Source organism: Chenopodium quinoa, unplaced genomic scaffold, assembly GCF_001683475.1.
Source record: "Chenopodium quinoa cultivar QQ74 unplaced genomic scaffold, ASM168347v1, whole genome shotgun sequence".
NCBI lineage: Eukaryota > Viridiplantae > Streptophyta > Magnoliopsida > Caryophyllales > Amaranthaceae > Chenopodium > Chenopodium quinoa.
Window position 1 is genome coordinate 104671 of NW_018743649.1, and position 10731 is coordinate 115401.

At 33.8% G+C, this 10731-nt stretch overlaps 1 protein-coding gene across 2 annotated transcripts; it reads left to right on the forward strand.

Annotated features, from left to right (window-relative positions):
• Positions 1-2834: 2834 nt before the first annotated feature.
• On the forward strand, positions 2835-10207 carry LOC110683251. 2 transcript variants are annotated; one of them, XM_021859595.1, is made up of 7 exons: positions 2835-3251; positions 6565-6868; positions 6963-7188; positions 8155-8357; positions 8430-8522; positions 8613-8723; positions 8812-9894. In XM_021859595.1, the coding sequence occupies exons 5-7, from the start codon at positions 8505-8507 to the stop codon at positions 9244-9246; spliced, it is 564 nt and encodes a 187-aa protein (XP_021715287.1). In that variant the 5' UTR covers positions 2835-3251; positions 6565-6868; positions 6963-7188; positions 8155-8357; positions 8430-8504; the 3' UTR covers positions 9247-9894. The 2 variants fall into 2 exon arrangements, 1 of the variants encoding a protein (XP_021715287.1); XR_002503583.1 differs by adding an exon at positions 9951-10207 and having other exon boundaries at positions 2836-3251; positions 6565-7188; positions 8812-9325.
• Positions 10208-10731: the final 524 nt, after the last annotated feature.

Consider the following 10731-nt stretch of genomic DNA (forward strand, 5'->3'; position numbering starts at 1 on the left):
CGACAAATCTCTCATCTTTCTCTTCTAAAGATGACAGTTAGTTCCATTCAAACTAACCATTCTACTAGTGTTAATATTGCCGTATTCCATCCCGAGAACTCAATAATAAAGCCGTGGATCTGATACCAGATTGTTGAGGATAAACACACCTCTTGCGGAATAATCAATCGACCAAACAAACAAACCACAACCACACACAAGCTACTAGTTTGTTCAAAGGTCACACTTAAACCAAGCTATATGATATATCTCCAAGATCAACACACAACCAGAAATATTAACACACCAAAGGCAGAAATATATGGCAAATAACGAGCATAATCAACCAAGCAAGGACACACGATTTTTACGTGGAAAACCTCTTCGATGTGAAGAGTAAAAAACCACGGGACTTTAGGAGTCCACCCAAATTGTTCTTATTGATGAAAGGTATGTTACACAAACACAATTCCAAGTCTAAAATTGGGTACTCAATTTAACCAAACAACAACAATCTTAAGAACAAAGTAATGAAGGAAAAAATGGAAGAATATCCCAAAAAAAACAGAGTTTTGTCCAGAGGCCGTAACTCACGAACAGTAGCAGCAAAAGAGAATCTGACTGTTAAAAACAAATCCCTAGATGTCTCGGACAAGCTGTCAAAATTTGAGCCAAATCAGACTACGGATGAGCTTCGATCGGGGATGATATTTGGAGCTGTGCAATGAAGGACGTGAAATGGTTGAACTTTGAAACTCTGTATTTTTCACTCCTCTTCCCAACTACTTCCTTCTGACATTTACTCACAACGGCTGGCAGCAAGTAAATGTATTTTTAAGGCTTTGTTGCTCATCCAATTCCCATGACAAAAGCACCACAAAGTCAACAAGTAGTAGCTTCTCAAAGAAGCTCTAACATCACTTGGGCTAAAACTTAACTAGTTCCCCCAAAAGCTAACACAACATCAAAATGGGCTTTCTCCACATAGGAAGGGACCCATAGCCTAACAAATCTCCCCCTCCCGACTATGTGGAGGTGGTTTCCATTCCGGAAATCGAATGAAAAGTTTCAAACTTGCCCCTTTGCAATGCCTTAGTCATCATGTCGGAGCCATTGTCATCGGTATGAATTTTCTCAAGCTCAAGGAACTTAGCGTCAAGAACATCTTGTATCCAATGATACCTCACATCAATGTGTTTTGACTTTGCATGAAAGGTAGAATTCTTAGCAAGATGAATAGCACTTTGAGTGTCACAATACAACACATACCTCTTTTGTGTAAATCCTAGTTGACGAACAAACCGTTTAATCCATAACAACTCCTTACATGCCTCTGTCGCTGCGATGAACTCTGACTCAGTTGTGGTAAATGCCACACATTTCTGTAACCTAGATTGCAAAGAAACTGCCCCCCCTGCAAAAGTGATCAAATAGCCTGAAGTAGACTTCCTCGAGTCTATATCACCTGCCATATCAGAATCTAAGTAGCCAACAAGAATAGGCTTATCACTCCCAAAGCATAGCTTCATATCTGCAGTACCTCGTAGATATCTCATAATCCATTTCACAGCATTCCAATGCTCCTTTCCTAGATCAGAGAGAAAACGACTAACCAAACTAACTGCATGAGCTAAATCGGGCCTAGTACAAACCATTGCATACATCAAGCTACCCACTGCTGAAGCATATGGAATATGAATCATACTTTCCTTCTCTTCAGATGTAGAAGGACACTATTGAGAACTCAATTTAAAATGCAAAGCAAGAGGAGTACTCACTGGTTTTTCTTTCTCCATGTTGAACCTCTGAAGCACCTTTTGAATATGTTCTTCTTGTGACAACCACAACCTTTCAAGCCTTACGATCACGGATGATCCTCATGCCTAAAATGTTCTTGGCTGGCCTGAGTTCCTTCATAGAGAAAGTCTTACTCAACTGTTGTTTCAAGCTGACAATTCTATCCACATTTTGCCCTATAATAAGCATGTCATCAACATAAAGTAGAAAAATGATAAAATCATTGTCAGAAAATTTCTTCAAGAAGACACAATGATCACAAGAAGTCTTCTTGTAGCCTTTCTCCCCTATAAAGGAGTCAAACTTGCAATACCATTGCCTTGGAGCTTGTTTTAGGCCATACAAGCTCTTCTTCAATTTGCACACATACACTTCCTTCCCCTTGACTTTGAAGCCCTCTGGTTGTTCCATGTATATGTCTTCCTCAAGGTCACCGAGAAGAAACGCGGTCTTCACATCCAACTGCTCAATCTCCAAATTCAAGCTAGCAGCAAGACCCAAAACAACTCTAATGGAGGACATCTTGACAACCGGTGCAAAAATCTCTTCAAAGTCTATTCCCTACTTCTGGTTGCAGCCTTTGACAACAAGTCTTGCTTTGTATCATGGTTTCTTAGCATTCTCATCTTGTTTTTGCTTGTAAACCAACCGATTCCTCAAGGCTCTCTTACCCTTCGGTAGCTTCACAAGATCAAAAGTGTGGTTATCATGCAATGATTTCATTTCATCTTTCATTGCATCTAACCAATGCTGCTTGTCATCACTATCCATGGCTTCCTCAAAGGACTCAGGTTCTCCCCCGTCAGTTAGGAGAACATAATCAGAAGAAGGATACCTTATGGAAGGTCGTCGGTCTCTGATAGATCGTCTCACAGGATCTGGTTGCTCTTCAGTTGAATCCTGGTTATCAAGCTCAATTGCATCACAATCATCATTATCAAAATCATCATCTCACTACAAAAAAATAGGGCTATAGCAACGTCAATTTTTGCAACAGTTTGATTAGTGTTGCTTTAACTAGACATATTGCAACACTTTTTAATTTATTAATGTGATTACTCTCAGTCTATTAAAAACTGTTGCTATACAAAAAATATGGCGACACTTTTCAATGACTAAGTCAAAGATGCTACGTGGCAACAGTTACTATCCTATTTAAAAAAAAAAAAGAATGGGTGTTGAAAAAAATCTGTAGGCGGGTCGTCAATTGGTAAAATTTCAGTAGGAGGTTCAATATTTTGCTTTCCCACTCTCTTTTCATCTTTTCTTAGTGTTCTATAAAATCCCCAAATTCTCGTCAAAAAAAAAATAAAATCCCCAAATTAAACCTAAATTCGTTTCTCTCTCCTCACTTTCACTTCTCAAACTACAATTAATTGGTGAATTTAGTTGAGATTTCAAAGATTGGGCAAAAGGGGGCTGAATATTCACAGTTTAGCGGAATATTTATGCTATTTTCAAGATCGACATACGAGGTTAGTAGTAATTCGGTGTATTTAGTTTTTCTATTCTATACTATTATCACAATTCTAAGGTAGTAAAAAGGGTATATTAGTGTTGATAAGGGAAAATAGGATTTTATTGATATAAAAATTGGGGAATTTGAATGATTTGATATAATTATAAATAATTTGTATACATTGATTTATTAGGTGGTTTATCACTTTCTGTTAAAATTGCATGCGTGATTTAGTATTATCAGGGAATTCATTTGATATTTTCGTATTGTGTTTGTGTGTTTTATTAGATGGCTTAATTAAATCACAAAAGCTATTGAATTATTATATGTTTTATTAGCTAAATTATTTATGGGCTAGATGGTTAATTATATTTTCAGATACTCGCAGCGAGTAGGAGAGTTAATTGATCTAAAAGCTTCTGTTAGATTGTTTATTAGTAGAATTATTATAGGGTTTAAGTCATCACAAAAGCTAAATCCTTTTATAATATGTACTTTTTATGATGAGAGTAAATAATTTAAAAGGTAATTGAATTTAGAATATGAAGGGTTAAAATTACAGTGATAGGCAAGGCTAAGATTGATACCCATTGATATATAAAATTAATGGTTGGTGAGGATTTTTGTCTTCCTCTGATGAATAATAATACCCTGTTATGCTATCCTAGTTGCTACTATGGTCAAATGTTTTTTGTATGTAACTACAAGCATATATCTAGCAAAAATTGAAAATGTACGAGGATAATTTTACTTTGTCAATCTTTTGTTTTAATGAGATTAATCGTATGTGAACCTAAAGACTTTCTATTTCAATTATGTATAGCACTTTGTATACTTGAGTAATATTTGTGTTCTTATGTTTTATTATTTGTATACATACAAATAAATTGGCTTTCAATAATTCAGATAACATCTAAGTTTAATTGATTGTTTAGTAAGTCCTATAATCATCCAACTCAATAAGGCTAGAGTCAAGAAAGCTAGTACATCATCAGCTTTGTGGGGTAATTAATAAATAAAGGATAGTAAGACAAATTTTAAGTACTAAATATCAAAAACCCATAAGAGAAAATTTCATAACATTATTTAAAACCCAAATATCAAAGATGCTCCAATTTAATTATGTGGCCAGTAGCGTAGTTCTAGTTAGTGGGGAATTATCATGAGTTAATGGAATCATGTCTACCTAACTTTTATTTCATAGTTAGTAGTTTCTTATTTGAAGTTTTATTTAGGCTTTGTAATTTTCTTTCTAGCTAGTGTGTAAAACTAGTTATTCTCTTGTTATATATGACTTTTGACCTTAATTAAGATGTTACATATGACTTATATGAACTAGATTTTGGTTTATAACTAATATGTGTACGTATTTAGATATCATAGATGATCTTTATATGTATTTTCTTGAGATTTCTATTTTCAACTATTGTACTATATATTTTTCCAGTTAATATCTAACAAATCTATTATTTCATTTCATAGTATAGATAGATCTCTAAATTTATTTGCTTGTGTAATTTAGGAATTGACATAAATTAAGTTATGGATTATAATTGGATGAACTATCCTAGAAGTTCGGAGGACTTTAAAGTTGCGTTGAATTTTTTTCTTGATGATTCTTTTGCCAAGGACTCCATTGGAGATTAAATATTTTGCCCCTGTAAAACGTGTTCGAGGCGTTTTTTCCATTCTAGAGATGACGTCTATGATCATTTGATTGTTAATGGGTTTGTGAAGGGATTCAAGGAGTGGGTCTTGCAAAGGGAGGGATATTCTTTTACAAATAATGATTGGCAAAATGTGCATGAAGTAAATAATCAAAGTATACATGATGATATTGATGGCTTACTACGTGATACTTTTGGAGAAGTCGGTGAAGGTCTAAATAGAGATCACGAGGTTGAAAGTGAGCCAAATGAGGAGGCTAGAAAGTTTTTTCATTTAGTGGAAGAAGGAAAGAAAGAGTTATATCCAGGTTGTAAAACTTTCTCGAAATTTTCTTTCATAATTCGTTTGTTTCTCTTTAAGTGCCTTAATGGCTTAAGCAATGTAGCCTTTGGTGATCTTTTAGAGCTATTAAGAGAGGCATTTCCAATGGCCGAACTTCCTAAATCATTTAATGAATCTAGGAATATAGTGAAGAATTTGGGTGAATAGCCAAGGCCGAAAGCGTAGATGGGATAGTGCACAAAGTCATAGAAAAGATTTTATTGATTGGTTTTTTTGAAAAAGTATAAAGGGAGCAGGTTAATGGGGAACTTTTTTGGTTGGCTAAGGGTCCTAATCCTAAGGCCAGGAGCTACACTGGGTATTTTATCAATGGTTATAGGTTTTACACTAGAGAACGTGATTCACGATTAAAGACTCAAAATAGCGGAGTGACTTTGATAGCTTTGACTTCAAGTTTTGCCAGTTCAAGAGATCGAAATCCCGTCGACGGAGATGTTACCTACTATGGTGTAATAGAAGAAATTTTTGAGTTCGACTTTTGGTCTCAATTCAGCATTGTGTTATGTAAGTGTGATTGTTTTCTTAGTGATATTGATGAATTTAGGCCTACATATGTCAATTTCAAGAAGAAATGTTCCAAAGATGATCCATTTGTATTGGCTTCTCAGGTTCATCAAGTATACTATTCCCAAGACCCATTAGAAAAAGATATTCAATACGTCATGAAAAGGGTTCCAAGAGATCTTTTTGAGTTTGAGGAAGCACTAAGTGAAGAAACATATTGGGAGGAGCCTATTGATTCTAGTTCTAATAACATGCCTTCTTTTGATGCTAATCATATTCATGTAGGAGCTGATGTTGAAGTGCGTGATGTGAACATAGATGATTTATCAGAGTCTGAAGATGTTAATGACCTTGAAGATGACGTTGACTATGATGATACAGATTGGGATTGGATGGATGCGACTGATGATTTTCCAGCTCATGACCCATAGGATTATTAATGAATCTTGAGCAATTGTATTTATTTTTTAAAAAAAAGAAGTGATTTTATCATATTATTATCTGTCTTATGTTATTAGACTTGTTGATTGAACCTTTTGATTTAGCTTTTGTTAGTAGTAAGTAGTTATCATATTTGGACTTCCTCAAAATTGTCATCTTTTTAGTGAATCAGATTGTTTTTTCTAATTTTTTCCCAAAACTTGAATATATTTGCTTTGGTCAGGTATAAGATATAGTACTTATAAATTTTTAAGTTTAAGTATGTCTATATGTGTTATATTTGAAAAAAATATGTCTTACTTTTTTGTAGTAAGTGCTATTTGATATGTCTAAACTATTTTTCCCCACTAACTGTTTATAATATTTGTTTGCAGAATGATGAAGAATGGAAGTAAGAAGCCTGAAATTGCCTCAAAGTCCATTTTAACATCTTATGAGAAAGTTAGGTCCATGACAATAGAAAAAAATGCCCAGAAGTTTAGAGAGTTAGGGCTCGACAAGATTGCTCAGCAACTGTTGGAAAAAAGTAAGAATTTTGCAAAAGGAAAGGAGAATGTGAATTCTAATGTAGATGATCCAGACTATGTGCCTGATAAAGAAAATTGTGACCTTGAGGAGTTTGAGAAGTCTAGAGAGAGAGATGTTTTAATTGAAGCAGCAACCTCTATACCTAAGAAGGTTTCTTTTTTCCTTTTTTCCTTATTTATTTTTTATTTTCTTCTTGGGATCATGTTAATCTTCGATAATAATTACCTTGATGTTCCGATGCTAGAAGGAAAGAACTAGAGAGCAACCACCTAGGAAGAATAAGAAGCAGCCATTGTGACCATCTATGGCAATGGACAATTTCCTTGTTACGCAAAATCAAATGGATCCAGTTGAAGTACAACAAATAGAGCAAGATGTACAACAATTGGAGTAAGTTCGACAAAATTCTAAGCGTCCACTTTCGATCATTGTCCCACTAGAAAGCCGAGGAGAATCTATTTCCGCACAAGGTTTGTATTCAATACTCCACCCCTCTAAAAATCATGATAAATCTTATGGTCTTGTAACATTTTTAGTTATGCAATCCAAGGTTAGAGAACTTTCTATAATCTGCTTCTTCTCTTATTATTTAAGTAATTAGCTGTAAACAATGAACAAATTATGAAAAAACTGCTAGCTAATTACCATTATACAATCAAACATAGTTATGTACGGGTTGAAGTTAATTTTATTAGGCTTGTGGGGGAGTTTCGGAGGTATTTGAGGAGAGTTTTTTGCTCTGGGAGGTGCTGCTGCTGCACGAGGAAATATGTGAATGCTTGTGTTGATCAAGGGACACTGCTAGTGCAAGGTTTGTTGTTGTTAATGCAGGGTCTGCAGCTATTGTTGTTGTAGGGCCTTCTACTTTTGATGCAAGGCCTGCTGATGCATAAGGCTTGGCTTCACAGTTCTATAGAATTATAAAATACAAAAACAGATTGCAATTCTTTAAATTGAGTTGAATGCTTGTCACATGTTTATTTTTGAACTTCTATATTTCATGTAATTGCATTAATAAAGTTGTGATTGTAATATTTATTTTTATCTAGAGATTTCTTATGAATTAATTATTCCGTTCTAACTTGGATAAAAGTTCCTAAGAAGAAAGGGCGAGGTCCAACAACTTTGTTTGATGTCCATGCTCGCAAGTGGGAAGATCCCGTAACTATATATTGTCGTGACAAAGGACAACCTATTGGGCCTGAAAAGGCAAGGAAAGAGCTAACTAGATTCTTAGGAACTATTGCTCATGATTACAATTGGGCTCCCTTGACATACACAAATTGGAAAAAAGTTCCGAATAAGGAGAAAATTTGGGAATTTGTGAATTAAGTGTTCTTTTCTCTCATTTGTAATGTTTTGAGTCTACAACATAATTTTACTTTTACATGTGTTTTAATATTTTTTTTATAACATAAACCTAACCATTATTTTAGAGCAAGTACATACTTCCTGTTGAAGCTAAGGATTGGGTAATGGAGACTCTTGATCAATCTTGGAGAGGATTCAAATGTCGCCTCAAAAGAGATCATTATTATATGTATGACACCTAGAAGAGAGATTGAAGCATCCTCCTGAAAGAGTGCCCGAAGCACATTACAAAACACTTTTAGCTTATTGGGGGACAACAATAGCAAAGGTATAATTGAATAATTAGGAACTCTCAAAATTTGTCTTAACTTTTATGCTTATGCATTTTTATTTTATGTAGAAAACCAGTTTGCAAAATTCTGAAAATCGGCGTGAACAAGACAACATACATACAAATGGTCCTGTTTCCTTTGCCATGAAACATGAGCAGTTGGTGCGAAATACATTCCACATTTATTATGATTATTTTTTTTATTTCATGGATTCTATGTTGTTTATATATTTATTTTTGTTTATTTATTAGCTACGGAAAGTTGTTGTGGCACCATCAAAAAGAAGAATGATTGAAGAGACTCGACGACGAAAGGAGGGAAGAACTTATGATCGGCCTTATGATGATACACAACAAAAGATAGTAAATACTATATTATTCCTATTAATTTATTTAATGAATAAATTAATCGTATACTTTTGTCACCTATAATTTTTAATAATTGTTATAGCAAGCAATGAGGGAATTGGAAGCTTCTCAAGATGATCAGAGTGGTGAATCTATTAAGGACCCATTTGATGAAGTTATGGGAAATGCACGTCGAGGTACAGAATTATTACAAGGACTTGGTGCCACTCGTAAGAAGCGAAAAGATAAAGGACCTAGTACCTCTTTGATTCTACCAGAAGAGGTCATGGAGTCTATCAAAAGTGCTGTAACTGCTGATGTTCAAAAGGATATAAATGATGAAATTGAAGAATTTTCCAAGGAAAAAGAAGTTCATGCTCCACAAGAAGCTGAAATAGAGAGGAAAACAAAGGAGCTTGAATTTGAGACCTTAAAACTGCAAGAGATACGCATGGATATTGCAAATCAACAAGGAAATATAACTCTTGATGCAGTAATATCGGCATTGCACAACTACGCCAAAAAGATCCTAGCTTAACTCCAGAAATTATTGCAAAAGCTATCGTTTCAACGATTACAAATGATCCATAAATTATATTATTTAAGATTATGAACAGGTATGTTATTCCATTTACATGTTATCTTAGAATGCCTTTGGTTGCCGAGTTGGATGTTAGACCAAAGATCATAATTAGGTGGTTTAAATTCGATAATTTTTATGTGTTTGCATATGCTAAAAAAGGCGTTGGAATTTGCAGGGTGTTAAAAAGCTAATATATATGCATGCCAATGGTTTACATATTTGTTCAGTATTGTTCAAGTACTACTTTATATGGTATAATGGATAATCCAGAAACTTGAGCTTTGTGTTATAAAATATGTGCTTACTGGCATTATTGTTTTTGATGATTATACGATTGAAAACTCAATTTCTTTCCTCTTCTCGAAACTAGGCATCAAAACTAATGATTCTGCTAAGCCAAATTGTTTTAGTGTTTTGATAATGTAGTATCTACGATTATACAAATTTATGATCTTTTGATGTTACTTATACTCTTGTGATGTTGCTACAGTACCTCCATCTTGCCTTTTTAAGATGAAATATTTTTTATTTTCATTTTTTGCTCACTACAAAAGTAATTTCTAGTGTTTTGATAATAATTTTCCATAAATAATTCATTGGAGATTTATTTTTTTAAAATTTAATATAGGAGTCTTATTATTATTGTTATTGTTTTTTAGGAGGCTATTCATATCCAAGTATCAAGTGCTCCATCAAACATCTAAAGATCTATTGGAATTTTAGCAAAAACATTAGATTGGTTTTTGAATCTGGTTTTGGAATTTTTTATTAGATTAATGTATGAAATATTTAGGTTGAACGTTTTTTTTGTTTGTAATAAATATTTAGCTTATCGTTTAGAATTGATTTGAATTAACTACATATAAATTTTTATGGAGAACTTATACTAAGCAAAAGTTTATCGATCATATGCTATTTAAGCAATTTACTTATTATATGCATTATATAATCTATTGCTTAAATGCCAATTAAAAGCGTTGCCATTAACAGGTTTAAAAGTGTCGCCTTAGTTTCAATTGGAAGCATTGCTATAAACAAAATAAAGTGTTGCCTTAATTTTAAACATTAACTAGTTTCAAGCCAACAAGTGCTGCTTTAAATTAGCGAAAATTGTTGCTTTAACTTTTAAAATGTTGCCTAAAGTTGTTGAATAAGTGTTGGCATAAAGTAAAAAGTGCTACCGAAGAAAAGCGCTGCCATAATTATTTACAGAAACAGTTTACAATAATTGTTGCCTAATGCATGAAAGTTGTTGCCAAAGAGTTTTAGCAACGGCACCTATTGGTAACGGTTTATAATCTGTTGCTATAGGCATATGGCAACATTAATAGGACATATGGTAACAAATTATTGTCGTTGCCATAAGTCTTTTTTCTAGTAGTGTCTACCTCGGGAACATCATCCCCATTATCATTATCTTGCACCTGTTCAGCTGGAGTA

Bases quoted from the DNA above. Each gene is read 5' to 3' on its own strand.
- LOC110683251 (XM_021859595.1), top strand. The intron at 8,724-8,811 runs GTAAATACTATA...TAATTGTTATAG, and splicing joins ATGATACACAACAAAAGATA to CAAGCAATGAGGGAATTGGA.